The sequence below is a fragment of the Thermobia domestica genome, chromosome 15, assembly GCF_964235325.1.
Source record: "Thermobia domestica chromosome 15, izTheDome1.hap1.1, whole genome shotgun sequence".
Taxonomy (NCBI): Eukaryota; Metazoa; Arthropoda; class Insecta; order Zygentoma; family Lepismatidae; genus Thermobia; species Thermobia domestica.
Window position 1 is genome coordinate 101,007,843 of NC_137468.1, and position 25,288 is coordinate 101,033,130.

At 35.4% G+C, this 25,288-nt stretch overlaps 1 protein-coding gene across 1 annotated transcript in view; it reads right to left on the minus strand.

The window, feature by feature from the left end:
- Positions 1-16,709, minus strand: part of LOC145671165 (sperm-associated antigen 6-like) — a 50,228-nt gene extending 33,519 nt beyond the window's left edge. The window contains exons 1-2 of the mRNA XM_081740002.1: positions 16,560-16,709; positions 4,284-4,429 (exon numbers count right to left, since the gene is read on the minus strand). Coding sequence (XP_081596128.1) covers positions 4,284-4,429; positions 16,560-16,577 — 164 coding nt within the window. The 5' untranslated portion in view covers positions 16,578-16,709. The remainder of the gene's footprint in view (positions 1-4,283; positions 4,430-16,559) is intronic.
- Positions 16,710-25,288: the final 8,579 nt, after the last annotated feature.

The window sequence follows — 25,288 nt, forward strand, 5'->3', positions numbered from 1 at the left end:
GAGTGAAGAATCGTTAGGATTTCACTTCATGAAACTTTATCTAGACAATATTTATTAAATTGAAAATTTTCCGATTCATAAAAACATAGTCTACTTATTCCTACATCGTTTTTAGCCGTAAAATTTATTGGTAATTATTGGTAATACAAAACTCCAATATTGAAGTTATAATTTACGAGTGTTAAACACAATGAAATCAAAGCATTTCTTTTTATTTTCTGTTACAAAAATAATCTTTATGAGGAATATTTATGTAATTATTTCATTACATAGGCAAGCCTAAATGTCAGGAAATAGTGGAATTTTCTGTTTTTGAAATAACTGATAAATTCACAAAGATTTCTTGTTACATTTTAAATAATGAAGAGGATATTTGTACTCTACGAACTCGTTGTATATTCCCTGCGCGTTATATATATATATATATATATATATATATATATATATATATATATATATATATATATATATAGGGGAAACTGTTGTACCATGGAACACTTTTTGCGTTTTCCAAGATATAATCTTACCAACAGTTATTTCTGCAATTCTATTGCAGCGCATTTAAACTTGGATGTTTTCTGAATGAAATTGTGTCATTATTTAAGTTTTTATTTCCGTTCTTCGTTATGTTTTTAAGCTTTCAAAAATTCCCAAGAAAGTGTTCCATGGTACAAATACTCATGTACCTTGGAACACAGCCTCATGTACCTTGAAACATATATTTCTAATATGGTAATCCACAGAAATAAAGTCACAAATAATTATTCTAAGATTTATTTTGTATATCCAGATTTGTTGTTTTTGATATCCAGAATTGTGTGAAAGAAAAGAATGGAAATTTCAATACTTACTCTAATCAGGCTTTTACCTGCATATTGAACCTAATATTAATCGGAAGGTTAACCTTATTTATTTATTGAAAAATTCGTAAGCTTAGCAATAACTAAAGTATGAAAAGAACACTATAACAATATTCTATATGTTAGTCTATTCTTAAAATCCTTAAGGAAAAAAACAAAGAATAAAGGCTCTAAAACAGTTACAAAATTGATCATATATTGAGCATACTATTTTCTAATTCTTTGCACGTAAGGTAGAGCGGCCTATCACAAGATAACGTATGGAATTACTAAATTAGGAAATATTGACTTATTCGTGAAAACGGTCTCGGCCTGCGTGATCTATTACTTACATATGTACCTCAATGTTGCTCAATTATACGAACCAAATCCACTTGAAACCACAATTGTTCAGACATTCTACTGGAGCCTATTCGCCGAACGGGTGGTGGCAGTTCCACTATAATATCAGATGCATTCACTTCAGACTGTCCTGCAAACTCTTCATAAAATTTATTTGCAGTACCTGATATATGATTAAATAACTTGATTTTAAATTCGTTGTAATTAGATTCAACTGAACAAATCTTTCCTGCATAAAATTCAATGCTTCGTTTTTTCTTAAACTGCACCAACACATAGTCATCCGGATTGACCTTATGGCTTCAATGCTTTCGTCTAATTCAACTTCTGTGTTCATCAGTTCTGCAAGCATAACACCACTATCATAATTTTTATACAGGCTTATGTTCTCAGATTCTTCATCAGATGTTTCGAAACTATTTTTTCTATTGGATTTGTTCTTTCCTTTTTCTTTGCTGTTCTTGCTTCTTATTTCCTTTCTGTGTGGCTCTGTGCTCTTTCTTATCTTTCAATTCTTGCTTTGCAAGTGTGTTTTTTACTACTCTACTTCTACCTGTGACAGTCTTTCTTCGACATTTTGTACTTTACGGAGTTTGTGCTTTCTGATTTGAATGTACTTCCTCTTTAAAGACTGATGTAGAAGGCAAAACTTGCACGAGTTGCACAATTGTTACGTTTCGTTCATGCAACAGAGTGTTGTCCTTTTCACATATATCATTTAGATGACAATCCGGCCGATGGTCTGTTAGTGAAGCTGGTAAAAAGTCTAACTCCAAGAAAATGATTGTATCTATAGGATAAATCCCTGAACAGCGAAAACCACTGGTGATATTTGATATGCTGAAGACACGCGCGGATAAATAATTCCCAACACTTCGGCCACAGCATAAATATTAAAATGTTTCCCCGGATTATTATGTAAACATTCTTCCACAGCTTGGTTATAAAAAACATTTAAAAGGACCGTAAGTGGTTGTAGTCCTGAAGTATGCGAATGGGGAGTCAGCATGACAACTCCAGCTTCAGCAGTCATCTCAACAGCCTTGACAGATAAGTGCGTTTCATGGTTATCGATGCGGCCATTGGCCACATTTGTTATGTATGTAGTTAATCTCTCCCCTCCGTCCTCACATTTCACACTATACTCAAATGTTTCTTCCTCGGACTGTCTAAAATATTCAGATGTCGGGATAAAATAGCTAAAGACACTTAGTAAACTTTGCAAACTTCACGAATGAAAATACGCTTCCCAGGCTCGGAAATGACTGCTTTAATTGTGTTCTTGATTGAATTTGGGTTAATGGCAAGCCCTTTCTTTCCTATCTTGCCTCTTGGCATTTCGATTCCTGCAACGATAATAAAAGAATGTTCAAAAATACACTTGACAATGAGTTCATGTACTTGGAACATGTTCCAAGGTACAAGATGTGTTTCTGTTTCATGGTACAAGAGGCTGTAGACAATTACTAAAATGCCGCAATAATGATAACGCTACATTCAGCGTAGAAAAACAAGTCACAAAAATGCTCACCTAATCCCACTGAACTAATAGATTATTACAGATTAAACAAACAACAAACAGTAATGGCACTAAAAAACAATATTTCAATTTCTAAATAGTTCGTTTTATCCCTGAAAAAAAGTTTTTCACTTTCATAAATCGCATATGCTTCTGAGCACAACGAAAGCCATGTTGGGACTGTCTGACAATGTCAAAGCATCATATAGTTCATTGAATCACCACAAGATAGTATAGCAACTCAGAAACATGCGAGTGTTCCAAGGTACACTATGCTCAATGTACAACGGTTTCCCCTATATATATATATATATATATATATATATATATATATATATATATATATATATATATATATATATATAGAGAGAGAGAGAGAGAGAGAGAGAGAGAGAGAGAGAGAGTTTAGTTGAGTTGAGTTGATTTTGAGTTTAACGTAACGCTTTCAGCAGCGAGACTTTATGAGACGGGACCTGCTGATCAACATGGGATCAAAACTACATGAACTCCCGCCGGAATGGAACCCAGGTCTCCCACGCGTACGCTAACCACTTGGCCACGAAAGAGCTCGCAGAGACAGAGAGAGAGAGAGAGAGAGAGAAACACTATGTAAGTTTTTACTTGATAACTTGAAATATTAGAAAATTTTCCGGTTCCCGAAAGCTAATTGGAAAATTATAATTTCTCGCTGTCTAACTTTCCTCTACAGGAATTCAATTTTATAGCTCAATGTGCAGTTAAATATAGTGGAAAATTTTGCACCTAACATCACTATACATAATATTCAAAATTGTCCGGATTATGAAAAGTTTTTCCACGTACTTCTACATCGTAATGACAATTTTCTAATCCGTATTTATTTCTAAAACAACTACTTGAACTTGTATCTCCAGAGCAATAAAACTTTCCAATTCAAGTAGTTGTTTTACTTTCTGCTTCAAAATGGTGAAAATTTTCCGACTCATAAAAAAGTTTTTCAATTTTTCCATCCAGAACAGAAAATTTTTCGATTCACTTATTCCTACATAGTACTGGAAACTGTCTGAGGCATGAAAATTTTCAGATTCTTTGAACGATCTTTCACTTTTTAACATTTCTAAACATGAATTCATTCAATTTTATGTTACATGGATTCAATCAATTTTATGTTACTTGTTATGCTACATGAATTCAATCAATTTTATGTAAACAATTATTACTTGTTCACTGATAGTTTGTTTAGAACGGAAAATTTTCCGGAAAAATATAGCGGATAATTTTCCGAAATGGAAAATTTTCCACTTTACACCACTAGTTACACTACGCAATCTTTACTAAAGCCGGTACGGAATAAGGTCCAGTAACTCGAAAATGAAGGCAAGTGTTGAGAAATGGTTTTCAAATCTGGAATCAGCATCTTCGATTTATCCCTGTGACCTTGCTAGGAAACGGAAGAGCCATTTTACATACTTTTTTTTTCTTTACTGCAGTGGTTTAAATAAAAATAATAAAGTATTTTAAATACACTTTTAAGACAAAAAAGAAAGAATGGAAAGAAAGTAAAACAAAACAAAGGGACTTACTTGACCAGTTCCTCAGGAAAGCAGCAATTGATAGCCATTACGTGTTCCTTAATACTGGAACCTGGCTCAGCATCAATTTCTTGAATTTTCTTAAGTCCACCTGAGGCAACAAATACTCTCCGAGCATATGGGTCATGTGGAAGGACCTAAAAGAAAATGTTAAAAATATTGTTTGTCAAAATTGAAATATACATTACATTTCTGGGAAGTTGCATTTTAATAATTCGGCACAATTTTTAATTTGGAGAAAAACTAATACACTGTGCAAAACTTCTGTTTATATTGGTATGCAATAGATGGCAGTAAATGTCTACTAAGCTATGTTTCCTCGCATGTCCTTAATGCACTGTGGTAGAAGTTTATAGACATTATTTGAGAGTTGTTTGTCAAACCTGCTCTTCTCCCGAGTTTAGTAGGAGAGAGTGGACTAGTGGCAGTCAGAGGGTGATTTCGCTAAACTCTTCCTGTAGTTACTGTTAGAATCAGGGGGGTGAAAGTGAGGGGGAACGCGGGGAATGCCATCCCCCCACCTCAAAAAATATGTACGGCGTTCCCCCAGTTCCTAAAAAATACAAAAATGAAATGAAATCTTTGAGTTTTACGTCCCATGGTTATGCCAAAGGAGACGGTGATGATGAGAGATGAGTGAAATGGTGGAATGAAGAAAGTGGGAGGAAACGGGAGAACCCGAGAAAACCCACGAGCACAGTGTTTGTCCACCACAAAGTTCACTTGGCGGGGGCTGGGATCGAACCCGGGACCCCAAGCACCAGAGTTGAACGCTCTACCACTGAGCCACCGCGCTCCCCCCTAAAAAATACAATGGTCAAAGATAGGTAGGAGGACGACGTGACATCATGCCGCTACCTACCGCCCCCTACCTTTTCAGATTAGCTTTTGCCCTGGTTAGAATTGTCAATTTTTTCAGAGAAAAAGGGTGATTTTACTATTTTAGGGGAGAGGAAGATCCGTGATATTCAGAATTTGTGTACGTAAAGCAAAATATACACTACCATCGGTTAGTAAGTGATAATGGTATTTTATACTGTATCCACTTATTCGGTGATTTGCTTAAAAAGCGTGATATAGTACCCGGAATTACAATGCCTTCTACACAACAGAATAAGTGAAATGGTGTATGAGAGAGACTGCATGAAACAATTATGAAAAACGTTAGGTCATGCCGTATGATTCAGGTTTAGAAAAAAAAAATATTGGGCGGAAGCTGTTTCATCATCAGTTGGTTTAAAATTTTTAGTACTGCTGCTGCGGTACAAGGATGAACATATGAGGAAGCGTGTATAGGTCATAAAGTTAAATTATTTACACATTTTTGAAGTACTGTTTATACACTTATTCCATTAAGTCAACTTAAGAAAAGAGACGCAAAATATACACCTTACATTATGGTAGTTATTGTGAACATACAAAAGGGAATACAGTAAATTAGCTGGTCCCATACAATCTAATAAAGCGATAAAGACAAGAAATGTTAAATTTCTAGAGCACAGCATAAATAAACATTCAAATGTAAACAACAATACTGATAGTTCTGACAGTGTAATGTCACTAACTGTTGAGATTGAACTTACCAACACTAACCTAATAAACAAAAAATTTCAAAATGTTAGAGATGCAGTATCTAATTCAGGGGAAGTTGTGAAGAATTACGTAGATTCTTATCCTCATGCAATGCAAATCGTGGAATCGGATAAGTGAGTTAAATAATTCAATTAAAGGAATACACGAGTCGTCAGAGAAATAATGTAGAAATGTTAGGTCTAATAGGGGACATAGAGCTCTTGTTTGGACAAAATAATATGACGTGTCTTACGTGTTTGTCTGTACACACAATATCAGATCTTGATGAATTTGTAAATTTTGTTGAAGTCCTATAATGTAAAAACTGTAAAGAATGTAAGTTTTGATAATTGTAAGTTTAACATGACAAATTGTATATTTGTTTCGACACCGATGGAAATAAATTTAAAACTCAAAAAAGCTAGTACATGTAAAAGTAAATATCCGTATCAGAACCTAAGAGGATGTTTAATATAGGTATCTTTCGGTATGTACAGTCAGAAAAGACAATAAGCATAGGTTCGAGCTATCATTTCTTATACATCCAACTTATACGTAATATTGTTCTGACTGAACAAGGCCAAACATTGCATATAGTTGTAGTAAGCTAAGTCAGTTCAATAACTGCTATGACAAAACACACGGTTAGCAGCAAAAAGAGTGTTAAAATATTAATAGGAACGATATACTACGGTCTTCACTATCAAAAGTAAAAATGTCATAAGAATGTTCGTAAATACACATTAGGCAGGTTATGTAATCAATAAAAAATCATACACAAGTTTCGTTGTAAAGTCAGGAAACTGTACTGTGGATATGGGGAGTCAAGGAAACTATTGCTTACACTAGTACTAAAGGAGAAATGTTATAATTTAAAAGACGAAACAAAAGAGGCAAAGGTCACCAGTAATTTCTTAGGTGAGATATGGGAATTCAGCTTACAAATCATTTTGTATAATAATAATCAGAATCTGAAAGATTTGTTGGAAATGGTCAACAGCATAGAACGAACGAAATATATTGATGTGCGTAATCATTTTGTAAGAGATAGCGTAGAGCAGTGTATAGTACATATTGAATATAAACAAACTGATTATATGATAGCAGATATATTAACTAAAGCTAAATTATGCCGAATTTGTAAACATGGTAAATACAGTGTTTCAAAACAACAACTATGGAACCTACCATAATCGGATCAAAGATTTACTTAGGAACTAATATATGCACTAACCAAAAATATGTTTCAGAATCCTAAGGTACTCACGCAACAATTTCTATAGAGGGAGTTTGGTCATGAGCATTTGATTTGAAGCACCCACCAAACTACATCTATAAAAATTGCTGCGGAAGTATCGCAGGATTTTGAAATTTGGATATTTGGATAGGACATATATTAGTTACTAAATGAAGTCTTCACCCGAGTACAGTAGGTCACATAGTTTTGGAGCTATGGATCTTTAAAGCTAATTTTTTCATGTTTTCGGCAACCTATAACCCCGAAAGAAAGCATTTGAGCACCCAGGTTGGTCTATACTTTTTGTCTTAAATTGGTGTCTCGAATCATCTCCCAAACGTTGTTGGTGTCGTTTTGAAATACCCTGTATATTAATCAGTTAGGTTTAAAAGGTAATGGTTAAGTACTCACATATTTAAGTAAGGGGGTTTTAAAATACGTAATCAAGTTATTTGTACTCAAATATGTAGTATCTTGTAATGTGAAAGAAGAATTTTTCATAAATTTGTAAGGCTAAATCTTTATACATATTTCTTTTTTCTCTCTTTATGTTGGAGTGCGCCTTTTTTGTGTGTGCCGCTGTTTGTGTAATAAAGAAATTGCTTATTAAGCTAAGACTTTATATATGAAACCTCACAATTTTAACAGGCATATTGCTTTTCCGTTTCTTTCCTCCACCTATGGCGATAGATGGGATATGGTATGCTAGATCTACGAAATCCTAAAAATATCCATACTCTCAGCACTCCGCGCTCACCAGTGAAAAACTAAAAGTGTCTGATTGTGTATGGTTGTTAATCAGCAAGCAACAGATGAAAACAATTGTTCTATTACATTATAGTGTTTCTTTCAACATTTTGCAACGTGTTTTTTTTTTTTTTTTATCATTTATTCTAGATTTTCTGCATGCCCTCGAGGCGAAAAAAGGATTTTAAAAGACGAGGAAAAAACAAGAGATATCCGAATCCGCTGAACCACAAAATGGTCTAACACTAAAGAATGTGTATAGGAACCCTAGCGATAACTTGGCAACAATAGTCATAAAAGAAACAAAGAGCACCACTGCTTGCTGTATTTTTGCATAGGCTGCTTTTAATTCACAAGTTATCTTTTTTTTTCCTTCAGTTTACTAACCTCCTAGAACACTCAACAGTGACATACGTATGTTCTAAATAGGTTCCTAAAAAATAAATATCACTTAGGTGTTCAACATACAGAGATCGAATTTAACATTTAACAGCATAAAAGCAAGGTTGCTACGATGTAGTCAAGTTCGAAGATAGACAGGTTGTCAACTTACAGAGTAATAAGTATTGTAGTTCTTGTGGGAAAATACAGGAAGGAGACCAATATAGGATGGTGAGCATTGCCTATCGGTAGCGATATACAAGCATATTCCATAACGGTTTCCGTCAACGCAACGCAAAATTTGCGATTTTTTTCCCGATGATCGGCATAGGAATTAAAATTACGTTTTACCAATTTTTGCATTGCATTGCTGTACGCAGAATTTTGCGAAGTCTGGTACGAAATTATTCCCATAGAGTTAGATGATCTGATAGTTCATTTCTGATTTGTTATTTTTGGACGTTCTTCCTTATAGGCAGCGTTCATGTTAACACGTAGGCCATATCTTGTAATCCTTTCATCTTATATTTATGATTTCTTTTATTATAGACATGTGATTTGAAAGAAAAAGTAAATTGCACGAATTGTAATGCGTTGTTTTCTGTCGCACAACGGGATCGTAGGGACGAAGAGTCTCAAAGTTGTACTTACAGCCTTCCAGTAGCAGTCAACGTATTTTAAAGACGCTGTAATAGCAACATCTAAACTAAAATTACCGGTAAGTGCTTAGGAAAGTGCCAGGGTTTATACAATAATGTTTCCCGTTTTAGTTTGAGAATCTCGTCAAGATGGTTATAAACAATAGATAAACAATAGTTGTTAAATGTTACAAATTTATGTTTTTTCTAATATATATATTCTAGCACCTTTATCGTTTCTCTTTTTTTGTTGTGGTTTTCGATACTATGCTTCATTTACTTTCTATTAAGTGCTATATCATTATGCTCCTTTATTTACGCATAAGATTCTTACATATTCTATTAATTTGTATCTTCTTTTCTGGTTAACATTGCCTTTTGTTCGTTTCCCTTCAATTATCCTGTTATCAGAACTTTCTATTATAAATGATACTATGCCATAAAAAGCAAATAATAATAATAATAATAATAATAATAATAATAATACCAAATGATCATGAAAATGAATTATTTAACTTGCGAATACAGAATAATAGACATTTCCGTTTTATACTTGCTCTGAAAAAGTGTACAGCGTTCAGCTTGGCTAGTGACACATGAAATGACATTGTCACTAAATTTCAAACATCATTGTTCTAAAGAGACTTAATAATAATCCTGTTGTGCTGGAATAATGGCAATGACGTCAGAGAACATGAGAAACATAGAATTGAAACAATGTATTTGTGACGTCAATGGTTAACATTCGAAGTAAACGTAAAATAATTACACATTATTGTCTTAATATATCTAAAAGAGAACGTAAAGATGTCTTTTCTTAATTGGTGGTACTATATGTAGTTTATTGTTTTTAAGGTTCATCTAAAAATAATATTACCACTTAAAAGTTCCTATCGTGAACGTGGCTTACTCTTATTAGATGAAGAAATTCTTTTAATTGATTGAGTTTTTGAGTTAAATTTAGCATTTCTTTTAACGTCTCACAGTTATGCTCCAAAACTAAGGGGGACAGTCCACCACAAGCACAGTATGTGTGTGTTCCTTGGGGGGCTTGCCCCTTTCTCTACTTTCTTCATTCCACCATTTTGATCATCATAATCATCATTGCCGTCTCCTTCAGCCTCAGAGCATAACTGTGATATATTAAACTACAAGGGTTATAAGAAACAATCTAACGTGGCAATATGTGTGTCTTTCGCGCGATTCTCAGAATACATTGACCATCGGAGGCTATTATTACAGGTCCCTCCTATAGCCAATGCATGGCAAAAATGTAAAGGGGAAACAATCCTCTTCATTAACACAGTACTGATTGAAAAGAAAATGTCTTCCATAAGTCAATTAAGTAGTAGTATCTAAAAAAGCAGAAAATTATTATTATTTTCGAAAAGACATGGGCAACTTGGAGTACGAGAGGCCATATCACAGAGAGCTAAATGAAGCCGAAGTCCATTCACAACACTGTACCTAAGTATAACTTTTTCATGAATGTTTCATACTTTGAAATAAACACACTTAAAAAAAAAAGACTTCCCACAGAGCTTGTCTGATACCATGGATTCTGTTTGGAAGCGACTCTATAAGGTGCTGCAGGTGGTGTCACGTCAGAAGGGCCCGGATAAAAGGGCGAGGACAGAAAGGCCCGAGTCAAAACGGCCCCGCGACAAAAAGGCCTTACGTCAAGAGACCTGAGATATAGTCTGAAAACCCTCAGAAGTATGAAACTACTTATTAGATGAAAAACATTCTGTGGACAGTACCTGATTTATTTGTGTTGAAAGAACATACATATAAAAAAATATACGGTTAGTAAAAAATATTACGACAGTCCAGCAATAACGATACGCATGTACGGAGGAAAAGTATATATTGCAGATGAGTTTTGATGCGAAAACTGAATTGAATGGGATGTGGACGTCACGGTAAATACTTTGGATTCCGCGATATTTGATATTACACAATGTTTTCTGAATAGAAAGGGGTAGGTTTGGCACATCAATTTAGACTAGAATCTTCCCACAGATGACAAAAAGAACTCATTTAAAAAAAAAAAAATCTATCTTCATCCGTTTGCGAGATAGGGTGCTACGTTTGGCATTTGTATCTAGTAGACGAAAGTATCTGGACAGGCAACGAGACACGTAGACGCAGAAAAGTAAAAGGTTGCAGGTGCGTGTTGATGCGAAATCTCCAATGAGTGAGGGCATGGACATAATGGCAGCCATCTTGGTTTCCGCCATATTGGATATCACGCAATATTTCTAAATGGAAAAGAGTATGTTTGGCACATCAATTTAGGCTTGCATTTTCCCACAAAGGAGAATATGATTCTTTTTTTTTTTTTTTTACCAATCCTCATTCTTTTACGAGGTAAGTGTGCTATGTTTGATATTTGCGTATAGTAAAAAAAGTATCAGGACAATCCAGTAAAATGTGATGGAAGAAAAGCAAGTGTTGCAAGTGTGTGTTGTTGCAAAAACTGCACTGAATGGGAATGTGGACATTGTTGATCACATAAATATTCAGATATTATTAAATAAACTACTATACATGTCCTCTAAAGTTATTTTAACCCTCCAAGTTAATACAGTTAGTATTTAATAGCAAACACACAACGATTTATGACTTTCTTTAAGCATTTCGGCATCGTTGTTACAATTTTCCTGGTATAGTGTGGGGAAATATTGTCCCACGCTGTACGTAATGCTTTTCTCAAACCTTCTTTCACCGTAACTCGTACATACTGACTTTACGTTGCAGTTCGTTCCAAAGATTCTCAATGGGGTTAAAGCCGGTATCTACTGTGGAGTGGGGTTTCGCGCACTTTTGGGCAGTTTTAAAACAATCATTTCTTTACAACATATACTTTGTTTGGGATCAATATCTTGATAAAATTAGAAGTTCTCCTAAGAAGGTTAAGATATATTTCTTTTATCAGAATCTCATCAATATACACTAACTCTACAACGTCTGGTGAACATATATAACCCAAACCATTACACTTCCTCCTCCGTAATTTACAGTAGGCTAGAAGTTCTTGACATTTATATCTGTATTTACTTGTCGAATACTATTATTCTACAATCATATTCATGCAGGTTTAACTTAAATTCGTCGATAAACAACACATTCCCATCAGTTTTTGGGTTTATCTTCGAAAGCTCTAGAAAAATTAAGTATCATATTTTATCATATTTGGATAATACATGGTTCCTTTCTAGTAATTCTACCATTATATCCTTCCCGTATTAACTCTACATGGTACAATACACTGACCAGACAAAAAATTGTTACCACCCACTACTATTTGAACGAAGTCGTTGAACTCTACCGAATATTCGAAAGTGCACATTAAAAGCATTCTATTGCTTTATAGTCAAAAGTAACAATTAATCACAAATATACTTACTATTAAAATATGTTATACTTACTATTAACATGTGTGGTAACTTCACAATATTTTACAAACGCAAGCAATTGGAAACGAACAGAAACGTTAAGAACACAATGAAGCCCTCTTTACTAGTTGCCTATCCAAATACTTTCTTCTACTAGAACAAATGTCAAACGTAGCACAAACTATCTCGTAAATGAATAGCGGTTGGTCAAAAGTCGATTCAGATTATCGTTTGTAGGAAGATTTTAGCCTAAAATTATGTGACACAAATACCCCTTTCTATTTGAAAATATTGTATGGTATATAATATGTGGAATTCAAGTTGGCTGCCATGATCATTTAACGCAGTTTTAACACCAATACCAACTTGTAACGTTTCCTTTGTCCACTTGTCTCTTTGTTACTGCCCTGTAATACTTTATTCTATTACATAAATATGTCAAACACTCTGTCTCATAAACAGATGGTTATGTGTAAGAAATGAGTTCACATTCTCATTTGTGGAAATATAAAGCCTAAATTGAAGTGTAAAATCTTAGCCTTTTCAATTAAAAAATAAGCGACATGCAATTTGGCGGAATTCAAGATAGCTTCCACGATGACCACATTCCACATCAATGCAGTTTTTGCAATAATACTATTTGCAACATTTCATTTTCCTCCGTCCACGCGTGTCGTTATTATTGTTCTGTCCCAATACTTTTGACTAACCCTGTATGGAGATCTACATGTATGTTCTTACAGCAAAATTAAAGAAATGTTTTCAAGAAATGTTTATATAATATGTGTTTTTATACTTTGATTCAGGGGCAGAAATGGAATTTTAGAACTAAGGGAACAATCATTAATAGATAAAGTCTGATTGGTCTGTCTCGAGAATACAAACTCAGAGAGACACGGTTGAAAGCAAACCTTCATCGAGAACCGACTTACATCGACATAGCGATTGTTGCAGAACAAACAGAAACCAAACAAAATTAAGATCACCATTAAAGTTTCCCTTTTGTTTCTAAAAACCACTGATATTCTTCCTTCTATTGGACAAACACTTCTACTTACTAAGGGGACACTATCCTCTCATGCACCTTTGATTTCCACTCCTGTTTTGATTTAAGGCTTTCTAGCCGTGGGACCATTTCTACCCGGGCCCTTTTCACTTAAGCTCTTTTCTCGCGGAGCCGTTTTGACTCGGGCTTTTCTGTCTTCGCCTTTTTGTCGGGCCCTTCTGACATGGAATCGCTGTAGATATGCCACATCTATGTGAAAGTATTCGTTCACCAATAGATCTCGTAGTTGCAGCAAAGTATCTGAATGCTTATTTCTGTATTTCACGTCCCGCTGAGGGCACTTATCTCGAATACAAACTATGCTTCAAATTCAATTTTAAACAATAGGACTTGTCTGAAAAGGGACGTGAAATTCCAACCAACAAACAAATCCAGATAATCCTACATATTTTTATTGGATTTAAATCATGAGAATATGTAGGCCAGATAAAATGCCACAGGATGTTTGAATATTTCTCAAGTTAAGTAGTTTTATTTAAAAAAAAAAAATCTTGGCTACCCATCTTGCTTTAGGTGGCCATATTGTGGTAACTTTACGTAGAAAATATATTATTTTGGCTCTAAATAAAGATATGAATCCCTCCCCAAAATCTACTTATGTCTGATTTAATTCCAAGTGTAGGTAAGAGTTCAAAACTCTGTGAAGAGAGTTAGACAAGCAGATTTTCATCAACAAGACCGTAAAAACTCTCTACCAGCATGGCATTTGTTATCTTGGAAGATGTGAGAGAAATGGCAATATTTAGTCAATGAAAATGTTCAAATGAAATGCTAGTTCATGTTCACATTCACTTAACTTTTGGGCTCAAATCATAGTACGAAAAACACTAACATCCAGCATGAACCACACCCTCCGTATACACTATTTCATTGGCATTTGACGCAGTCAACGGCTTGCTCATTGGCATAAGACAAAAACGCGACTTGTTGGACCTCAGTACACACTTCCAGCCTGCTACAATTCCGTCCTGAACTCCATTGTGGGTATATGGTTAGCGTGTGCTGGGCTCAATTCCCGGTGGAAGCTCGTTTGGTTTGGATCCCACAATATCAAGCTGTAGATCTACGTCTCATGTAACCTCGGTGCTGAACGGGACGCTAAACACAAATCATCCCATTAATCAAGTTCCCTGTGAACAGTAATCTTTTTTCTGGTATTCGACTACAAGTGTTTATTCTATGAAGCTGGTTGGGATAGAGCTGGATTCACGGACAGTTTCAATTTCCTTTCGGGTTTGAAAACGAATATCCTTGTTCAATTGTAAAACTTATAAGATGTTTTTCTAGTTTAGGATCTTACTCAGGGTGAGAATTTTCCCCCTCAATTACATTTGATCCTCTCCAGAGAAACTAACTGCAGCATTCCTGCCGGAGATGCATGTTTTTCTCTCCAAACTATTTGTAGTGATACAAAGTTTGTGTTAGTGTCAATTTAACACTTCTTTCTTTGTCCTTTTACGAGTAATTTTAATATGTTAGATCTATTCTGAAGTGAAAAATATAAACTATTCACTTATGTTTTCTAATTTTATGCCCACAACCACCACAATATAGATCTATACATTCTTTTCGCTTATTTTCACTGTCGCCCAGTTTAATCTGTAAGTAGGCGCGTGGAGGTACGGTATAACTCCAGCTAAATGTTTTCATGGTTTGCTAAACAATTATGACACTCAATGCTTCTAAAAATATTCTAATAAGGTCAAATACGCCATTGTTCGGGAAGCAGTTTAACTCTTAAAGCATTCTAAAGTAGCTGAGGTACGGTATACACCCACGCGCGAACTTTTGTTTTTTTAAATAATTTTTCTTCTTTATTAAATTGAAGTGCGCGTTTTATCTGCGACAAGATTGAATAGCATGAATCTTTGTGGTCCACTTACTTGTGCCCTCTTGTTGTGCTTTTCATTAGTACACGAGAGTTTTTATACTGAAATATCATGAGAAAAAGAATAAGGTAAAGCTAGTGTCTAAAATCTTCATGATGCTCTATTATGGTGGAGCTCAGTGGCGTAGGGAAGGGGGGCCCGGAGGGGCCGGGCCCCCCCCAAAGAGGTTCGACAATGTACTTTGGTACTTTGATGTTTGTAATTTTTTATATATTTTTATGTTTATATATTTTCTTGTTTGTAATTTTTCTATATGTACCTATAACAGCACCTGGGCCCCCCCCAAACACACATCCTGGCTACGCTACTGGTGGAGCTGGACGCTTATGTGGGGATTATATTTTGGTCGTGGAATCTAATGTAATGAAACTATAAAATGAGTAAAAAAAGTTAGCTTATTTTTTAAGAAGAAATATATTAAAAAGGAATTTTTAACATTGGTTTTTAGTGATAAAATGTATGTGTACTTAAGTTAAATAACAAAAGAATTTTGGGATAAACAGTCACACTTATTGTGGACTAATGAGGTTCTCCGGCAGTCACGTAGCGTAAGAAGTAATTAAGTGAACAAACAATGCTGTTACGGAGAACCTCAGGGTTTGGCTAACGAAATTAATACAATATAAAAAGGTAAGGGAAAGGTTTAAGGATTATTTTGGAACAACCAACGAATTTTTTAGCAACTAACCAAGATCTGCACAACATGGGTGGCATATTAGCATACTTGACGTAAGTTGTATTTTTTATTGTAATAACTTGCTGTTATTTATATAAGGCTCCAAGCTGGACGAATAGTCTTCTGCGAGAGAATATAATTTAAATTTGTAATTGTAACCTTTAATTTATGTAAAATAAAGTCTTGCTTATTAAAAAAGGAAATTATTAATTTGTTAATTGTCATCTGACAGGCAAAAGATCACTAACTACCGTATTATTTTAACATGGCTCCCAGACGAAAAAAAATCACTAATCATTCTCAGGTAAATCCTATTCATTTTTCACAACAAATATATTTTGCTTAAATATTTCATTCCGTTACAAACCATAAACAATACTAACAAAATTAAGTTAAAACATACTCACTAAACGTGGCGTTTTGGGGAGTCGCGTCACAAGGGTTTATATTTAAATTTCCTCTTTTATCAATAAATCATGCTTTTACAATAAACCAAGGTAAAAATATTCCTGAAATTGGGGTGTGCAGGAATATTTTACCACCCTATATTAGTCTTCTTTGTAAAAAAAAAAAAAAAAAAAAAAAAAAAAACGCTAATATTCAATTCCTATGCTCAAATAATATAGCCAATATCTACATTAATTTCATTATTATAGGACTTACCTGAAACATCATAATCATATCATTATAAACACAAAACAACACAAAAATTCACTACATCAGCACAAGTTAAATCACTAACAATAACATTTACGCACAGGCAATCGCGCTCTCACGAGGACATAACATCACAGAACACTTTTCACTTTTCAAAAAAACATACTTTCTTCCGCTACAATTCTAATCATAACATTCCATCTAACAAGACAAAGATGAGGTGTACACACAACGAAAATGGAAATATTTTATAGTAAGTCCTGAGAAAAACATTAATTAATCTCACACGGAAACTGAAATAGAAAAATATTTCCCTGGAAAAGCGAAGGAGAGAATTTCTGCGTACACATATCAGTTTCGAAGACTACTGAAATAGAGTATGATTACTCGTATTGATTGTTTATTTTATCTGTAGCTTTCCTTATATTACTACATGCGAAGTTTTTCCATAAAACACTGTTGTGATCATTGAAACAATTTCGTTAAAGTATAATGTAAATACCGTATTACATATGATACGTAACATTACTGACTATCGTATTGTAGTTTTGATGGAATTATATATATTCATTTACCTCCACTCCTACAGCCCCAAAGACGCCTTTTTAAGGTATATTTTAGGACTTTTTTTTTACCATTGTTAGGGCACAAACGCATGCATATTTTATGTAAAAGAAATTCAATTCGTATGTGTGATGTATCAGAGGGTCCGGAGAGAGGGTGTCATTTTCTCATTTTGAGTTTTCACCTTGTCACTTTCAGACCTTTGTGTCCTTTTTGGCCTCATTTTATCCCGCCCCCAATATCAAAACCTAATTCACCTTACTGCAACCTGCTATCCTGCGTTCATACACATTTTAAACCAATCCTTGTAAAAGAAGCAGTTTATATTCCCCACAATTCATTTTAATATTTGGTGTTATTGGTATTCAATGCTACAAAGCATTTTTTTTTTTCAAGTTTGAAGTAATTTATCCCTCCATTCAGGCCCGTGCTGGCCCTCCGAAATATCACACTATAAATAATGGTACAAGTTTTTAGTAATAAATTCTTACAGTTTTGTTGGTAAAGAACCCGTGAAAGGTGCAGTGCGCCCTTTACATTAGGCGCCCTTCCGAGACCACATCAAAGATGAACGATTTTATTTACTCTTCTGTATAGCACAGTTCTGTGCAATAAATACACACAGTTACTGTTGGTGAAGAACCCGTGAAAGGTACAGTGCGCCCTTTACATAAAGCGCCCTATGAAACATTATATTATTGATAAGTGGTTTTAGTTATCCTGTATACCAGCTTTGTTTAATACATTCAAATACTGACTGGTCGTACAGAACCTGTGAAGAATACAAGGCGCCCTTTACATAGGATGCCCTGTGAAATATCACATTATTATATTTTATTTTATTCTTCTGTATTTCAGTTTTGTATTATGAATTCATACAGTTGCTATTGGCAGAGAACAGGTAAAGAGTATAATCACTTACAAAAATATTATAAAGTTATATAGCTATAAAACGAAATAATGTGATACATCAAGAATAGTTCGGATAGTCAAACGTACGATGCATTTATGTAATACTATACTGATAGTAGTCTCTAATTTACGATTTTTACGGCATCGAAGCTTTCACAGTCTTAATATGCATCCATATATGCGAGCATATTGATTGTTCCTGTGTGTTTTAAAGCAGTGTTCGGATAATCAGTACCTGTTGTATTTCTGAAATATAGCTGTATTAATTTCCGTAAAATGTGGTCTTCTTGTCATCACGGCACGGCGCGTCCTCAGGTTGTGGATCGAGGAGAAGGCCTCTGGGATATAGAGGTTAGCTGCGAATATACTGAATAAGCAGTCGCGGACAGACTAGGGGTGATAATCCAGCTTGAGAATTTGGTGTGAGGCTAACAACCTCATCCTGTAAAAAAAAGGATTGTTCCGATAAGTTCGCAGAATCCTCGGATCAGAACTGATAACTTGGCGCGAATTCCGCAAAGTAAAATCGACATAAGATTTGGAGCATGAAATGTAAGAAGTCTCTATAGGTCAGGCGCATTAAAATTTGTAAAAAATGAGTTTAGAAATAGACGTTGGACCTACTGGGATATCAGGAAGTTAGATAAGAAGGAAATGTAGGAGTCAAGTAGGGAAATTTTACGTTCTTTTACGGGGAACAAATTAAAAATTACGAACTAGAAACAGGGATTTCCGTTCACAAACGAATACGTAATATCAGCAATTACATAGGTTGAATTTGTTAATGATATATTTTCTTTTACTTCTCTTAAGGGTCGGTGGTGTAATATTATTTTAAATGCACATGCCCCAACAGAAAATAAGGATGGCGATTTAAAAAATACAGTTTTTACGAAAGAATAGAACGGGTATTTGATCATCTCCTGCAATACCATATGAAAATTCTGTTAGGCGGTTTCAATGCGAAAGTAGGACGAGAGGGTGTTTTCAAACCGATTATAGGGAATAAATGTTTGCATAAGGAAGGTTGTGACAATGGCGTTAGACTCGTGAACTGTGCAATATCCAGAAACCTTATCGCGAAGATTACAAAATTCCAACATCGCGACATTCATAAATATACTTGGACATCATCAGATGGAAAAACACATATTTAAACTGATCACGTTTTAGTAGACAGAAGAAAACAGTCTTGCACAACTGATATTCGGTCGTTCAGACGAGGTGATTGTGATACTTATTACCACATGGTAGCAGCGATAATAAGAGAGAGACTGTCGTTGAATAAAGGAAATATTCAACATCTGAAAACGGAGCGGTTTAATTTAAAGAAATTAGAGGAGAGTCAGGTGAGAGGGATCAGGAGTCAGATTGAAATGTCGAATAGATTCTCTGTTTTAGACGGTTCGGAGTGCACTAGTGTTCACGATACTTGGTTTAAATTAGAGATAACATTAAAATTTCAGCAAAAGAAATAATGGAGCACGCATAAATACGTATCACGCATTCATGGTTCAACCAGGAATGTACTAAAGTAGCAGAGAAGACAAAACAGAAGAAACTGCGTTGGCTACAAAATCCGAACGAAATAACTACATAAAATTTCATTGTCATCCGGCAGTGACTTCTAAAACTTCTAAAACTTTTAGAACAAAGAAATTCGACTTTTGAAAGTTAAAATTAATTACCTTGAAGATAATAATGAAAACAAAAACATTCGGGACTGTATAAATGCATAAACGAACTTAAGAAAGGCTATCAACTTCGTGCTTATATATTAAAGAAACCTAAAGAAACTTGATGATTTGCTTAACACATAGCCAAAAACTAATGCGTGGGGAGAAAGTGAAATGCATGCAGCATAACCGTATATTCCAGAACCTACCCATACAGAAATTGAAATCGCTATTTAAAAAAATAAACACACATCTCCGGGTGTAGACGAAATTCTGGTTGACTTAATTTTAGCTGGAGGGGAAAAATTGTAGAGCAAGATACACAAACTCATTATCTGGAACAAGGAGGAATTACCACAAGATTGAAGAGAATCAATCATTGTTCCAGTTCAGAAGAAAGCAACAAAACAGATTTAATAGTTATCAAGACATTTCTCTTCTGTAAACACCCAATAAATCCTCTTAAACATTGTGTTAGCAAGATTGACTCCATACGCAGATGAAATTATTGGAGATTATCAGAACGGATTTAGGTAAAATCGATCAAATATCGACCAGATATTTACCTTTCGACTAATACTTGGAAAGAAATGAGAGAATACAACATCCTGGCACATCAATCATTACTTTAGACTCTGGTAGGAGGGAAACATTGTACAAAACGCTTACAGAATTTGCAATACGAAAAAGGTAGATTAATTAAGATATGTTTAAATGAATCCCAAAGTAAGGTTCGAGTAGAGAAATTCTTGTTCACGAGATTTCACGTTGAGAATGACCTGAAACAAGGAGATGCGTTGTCGTCATTATTATTTAACTTTGTTCTGGAGAACAGAGACAGCAATCAGGTCCTAGAGCTGAATTGTGTTTGCCAGGTTATGGCGTATGCTGATGATGTAAATTTAATAAGTAATGATAGAATAATAGAAAGGAATGCAGAAATCTTAATAACTCTTGCAGGGATATAGGCTTAAAAGTAAATGCAGAGAAAACTGAATAAATGGAAGTTTGTCGGGATCGTAATACTGCATTTTATTGATGCGTTAAAATACCAAATAATATTTTCTTTCGACAAAGTGGATACTTTCAAATATCTAGGATCATTATTAACAGACCAAAACCATAATTACTAAAACATTTGATGTCAACTGAAAGCAGGGATTTCGTGCTATTATTCAGTTAAAAATCTTTTGTTGACCCTAATTCAGTTGTAGCTCAGAATATAAAACGAAAATCATGCCTGTTGTGTTGTATGGTTGCGAAACATGGTAACTGACTGAGGGAAAATCGCCGCAGACTGAAAGCATTTGAAAAAAAAAAAAAAAAAAATTCTTAAACCAATATTCGAACTCCAAAATGAACGGGAATAGGGAAAGGTGGAAACTTCATAAGGAGGAACTGCATAATTTTATACCGTTTACCAAACATTGTTAGGGTCATCAACTCTAGGAGGCTCAAATGGTCATTTTATGTAGCCAGAATGGAAGAAATTAGAAACCCTTTCGAAGTTGTAACTGGAAATCCAAATAGGAAAATGACCGTTAGGAAGACCGAGGCGCAGATGGGAGGACAGTATTAAAATGGTTCTCGCAGAGATTGAAATATAAAATAGAAACTGAGTTCAGTTTTCTAAGAACATAAATCAATGGAGAGCTTTTTTGTAAACGCGGCAATGAGCCTCTTGCGTCCATAGGCGCGCTATATTAAGTTGTTGATACATTTAGCTTCTTTTTATTTGACAGAAATGTTATTACAGGAACTAAAAAATTTTTCTGTAGTAAAGAGGATTTTGATTCGAGGTTAGCTATTTACGTTAATATTAAAACAAATTTGGTGGTGATTTTGATATAAAATGGCACCCATACTTTCTTTCAAAGTCTCTCTCTCTCTCTGTATATATATATATATATATATATATATATATATATATATATATATATATATATATATATATATATATATATATATATATATATATATATTCCCGTTTGTATAGGCGCCCTTTTAGTAGACTTGTCCACCGCGCTCATTAGTATCCCAGCACGGCCCTGCCTCCATTCACTTGAGGTTGCATCCACTTTAAGTGCAAAAACAGTTGCGTAGACAGAGGTGTTTTAAAGCAACTCGTGCATGGTAAAGATGTCATGTAAACACCTTAATGACGAACGCTATTGTTAGTACACCTGCTTTTATTGCTGGAGATTCACGTTCGAACTAAATTAAATATTTCATGTTAACGTCCTTCAATTACGTTCTTGGGCTAGAGGAGAGCATGATTATGGCAAGTAAATGATGATGGAAGAATGGGTAAAGTGAGAATCTGGGGGGGGGGGGCGTGAGTACCCCGAGAAAACCCACGGACACGATGTGGTCCACCACAAGCTTACTTGGCGGAGGATAGAACCAGGGACCTCACGCACCAGAAGTAAGCGCTTCACAACTGAGTCGACCCCGAGATCTCCGTTAGAGTGCAAGTCAGAATAGATGTGATTTAGGACCTATGTTAAGCTCAAGGTGACCAGACGTCCCGTTTTATCCGGGACAGTCCCTTTTTCAACCGTTGTCCCGTTTTTTCTAATTCCCAAACGGGACACCTAAATGTCCCGTTTCTAAACAAAGATGACTGTTGTTCCGTAATTATTATTCAAAATATAAATGGTCAATGCAAATTCTACACTCTTCGTACCAACACTCATTGGGAAGGTTCAGCCGTGTCTGGAACTTCTGAATGTTCAAATGAAGATTGAGTGTTCTGTGGTTCAAGTGGGAATTGAGTGAGAATTCTGAGTGTTCAAAAAGTTAAAAGTATTGTTGGGTAGTACTTAAAGTTAGAAACTCTGTGTTATCACTCTTAGTTGGGTAGTTTGGAAATTGAAAACTCCCAAAATGCAATCTGGAAGTCAGATATTTACCCCCTCCCATCGCTGATTCGTATGCGTCCCGTTTTTGCAAGTAAAAATTCTGGTCACTTTGGTTAAGCTACATCTTTTATAGCGTACCCCAAATATGGATAAATAACATAATTATCGAACGTGACCGCACAACAGAAAATAATCCACCACTTTAGTTCATTGTTATTACTTGAAGTATTAAGTTGTTTACAAACTTCTGCAAATAGCATTTTATGTTAGACAATAGTATTCATACAGACATCACTTCATGTCAACGTATCCTAATTAATTCTTGATTGTTGAAGCATCCTCTTAGTTACGTGAAGTTGCTAACTCGTCAAAAACACGTCACCTAATAATAGAAGTCTCATCTGCGAGTTTTCGTCTTTGACGCAATGGAAACCTGTATTCCTCTTCCGCGCAACGGTTAATCAGGAATTCTCTGGCGAACGAGCTCACTTGGAAGAGCAGGAGCTGCGTGAAATTGCCACACGATTTACATACATGGGCTGAGATTTGCACTACAAAGGATTTCTTGCTAAAATGAACAATTCGTTGTTTCGTTTTTGATCAATACAAGACTGTCAAACGTTGATTATAAGCACTCCTTTTCCTTGTTCCATTCAGTGACCTCTTTGGATATTGCGCAACTTGTTAATTCATTAAGCAGATGAAGAGCAACATCTAGAGACTCAGTTCTGAGTAGAGATTTGCGCATGTTGGATATAATCATGGAAATTTCCTCTACATGAAAGACGTAAAGCATAACATTGATGATAAGGATCAAACAAAATGCCTAAAAAATGAAAGTAAGAGTAATCTACTAAAAGCCACCACTAACACCGTAGGAAGCGGCAGTGCAACCCAAGTACAGTTAGGGACTGATCCAGGACGGACTTCTGGGGGGAGGGGGCGGTGGGTTGTAATACTGCTACTTAGAGCTACTTTTAAGAGCTCCAAACTCTGGTATGGGTTTTATTTATATATAAAACAAGAAAGTTTCCTATCTTTTTTTTTTGGGGGGGGGCGATTGCTCCGATCGCCCCCTAGATCCGTCCTGAGTATCCGACCCGCGACTATGCGGTCTAGTTTTTTTTTTTTTAATCATAATTAAATGAGAATGGCAAGGTGTTGCATTAGCAACATTGGCAATTTATTGGAAGCGGACGTCAGCTACGATCCTCCTACGTGTCGTGTGCAAAATACAAGTTGTGACATTCGGAAAAGAGCAGCGTTCTGTTCCTTCTTCATTATTTCGTCAGTTTGTAACGGACCTCAATACAGTACGCTTGACGCTGTTCCTGATTATAACTGTAAAGAACTGATATATAACTGTATTCATAAATTGTTCTTGGGGTATGCTTAATGTTCATAAAGAAATGAGTTCATAAAACTCCGACCTATCCGACTTTTTTGTGAATCTGGCCTGCCCTTCCGCCACATTAGACCGGGTACTCGAGAGTCTACTGTATGTGTGAAAGAAGACATGAAATGAAAACAGTTTGAAGAACAATTTGTGTCGAGTTTTCCACGAATGAATCAAATGAAAAGAGAACAATTGATATACAAAGGGTAATCACTAAAGTAACCTTAAGAAAACATAGAAAGCATAATACCAGAGGCATATGGATGCTACCCTGAATATGATTTTGGTTATTTAAGGCTCCAAAAAACATTATTTTAAAGCCACTAGTTATTGGATTCGAGCCTTCGATCCAGTGTACACTATAGGCTTAATTAAGATACATGTAACACTTATCAATGAATTAACGATTATGCCACTAGTACAAAGGTACCCACGCTTGGGTAAATTTCTAAGTGCACTTCCTATTCTAATTTGTGGATGTTGAATACAATGGGACTTAGTGTTGCCACGAGACGAGACCTCAGTCTGTCTCGTCTCGTCTCGTGCAAAGCATGTCTCGTCTCGTGTCTCGTCTCGAAAAAAAATGTGCTCGTCCCGTCTCGTGTCTCGTCTCGAGAGGTTCTGTCCCCTCTCGTCTTGTCTCGTTTGTCTCGTTTTGTTTCGTCTTTTCTCGTAAAAAATATAGCAGCATACCATGGGAACGAAAGTAAAATATAGCAGGCTGCACCATGCTAATCAGGATACAACTAAGTTACAAGTATTACCCAGAACACAGAAGACAAGAAATGTCATGGTAGCTACACCGTGAAGCCTTCACCTCTAGTGTATGTGGTAGTCGGTTCGATCTCGGTTAGTGCCATGTGAGCTTTCTGACGGACAAACATTGAAGTGTGTAGGGACTCAGTGGTAGAGCGTTCACCTCTGGTGCTTGGGGTCTCGGGTTCGATCCCAGCCCCGCCAAGTGAACTTTCTGGTGGGCAAAGACCGTGTGCGTGGGTTTTCTGGGGATTCTCCCGTTTCCTCCCACTTTCTTCATTCCACCATTTCATTCATTACTCATCATCACTGTCTCCTTTAGTCTAACAGGCATAACCGTGGGACGTAAAACTCAAATATTTCATTTCATTTCATTTCATTTTTCGTGTGTTTTCTTGAAGTTGTCTAGAATCCTACCACTTTCTTCATTCCACTAATTTTCCCATCATCATCCATTCGGCCAAAGTTGCCTAAAGGTCTTAAAAATAAATTCAAATAAGCTCACAAGGCAAGGACAAATAGTTTACAAGATAATATATATCTGCTGTTAGTTGTCTGAGGCTTCTCGAC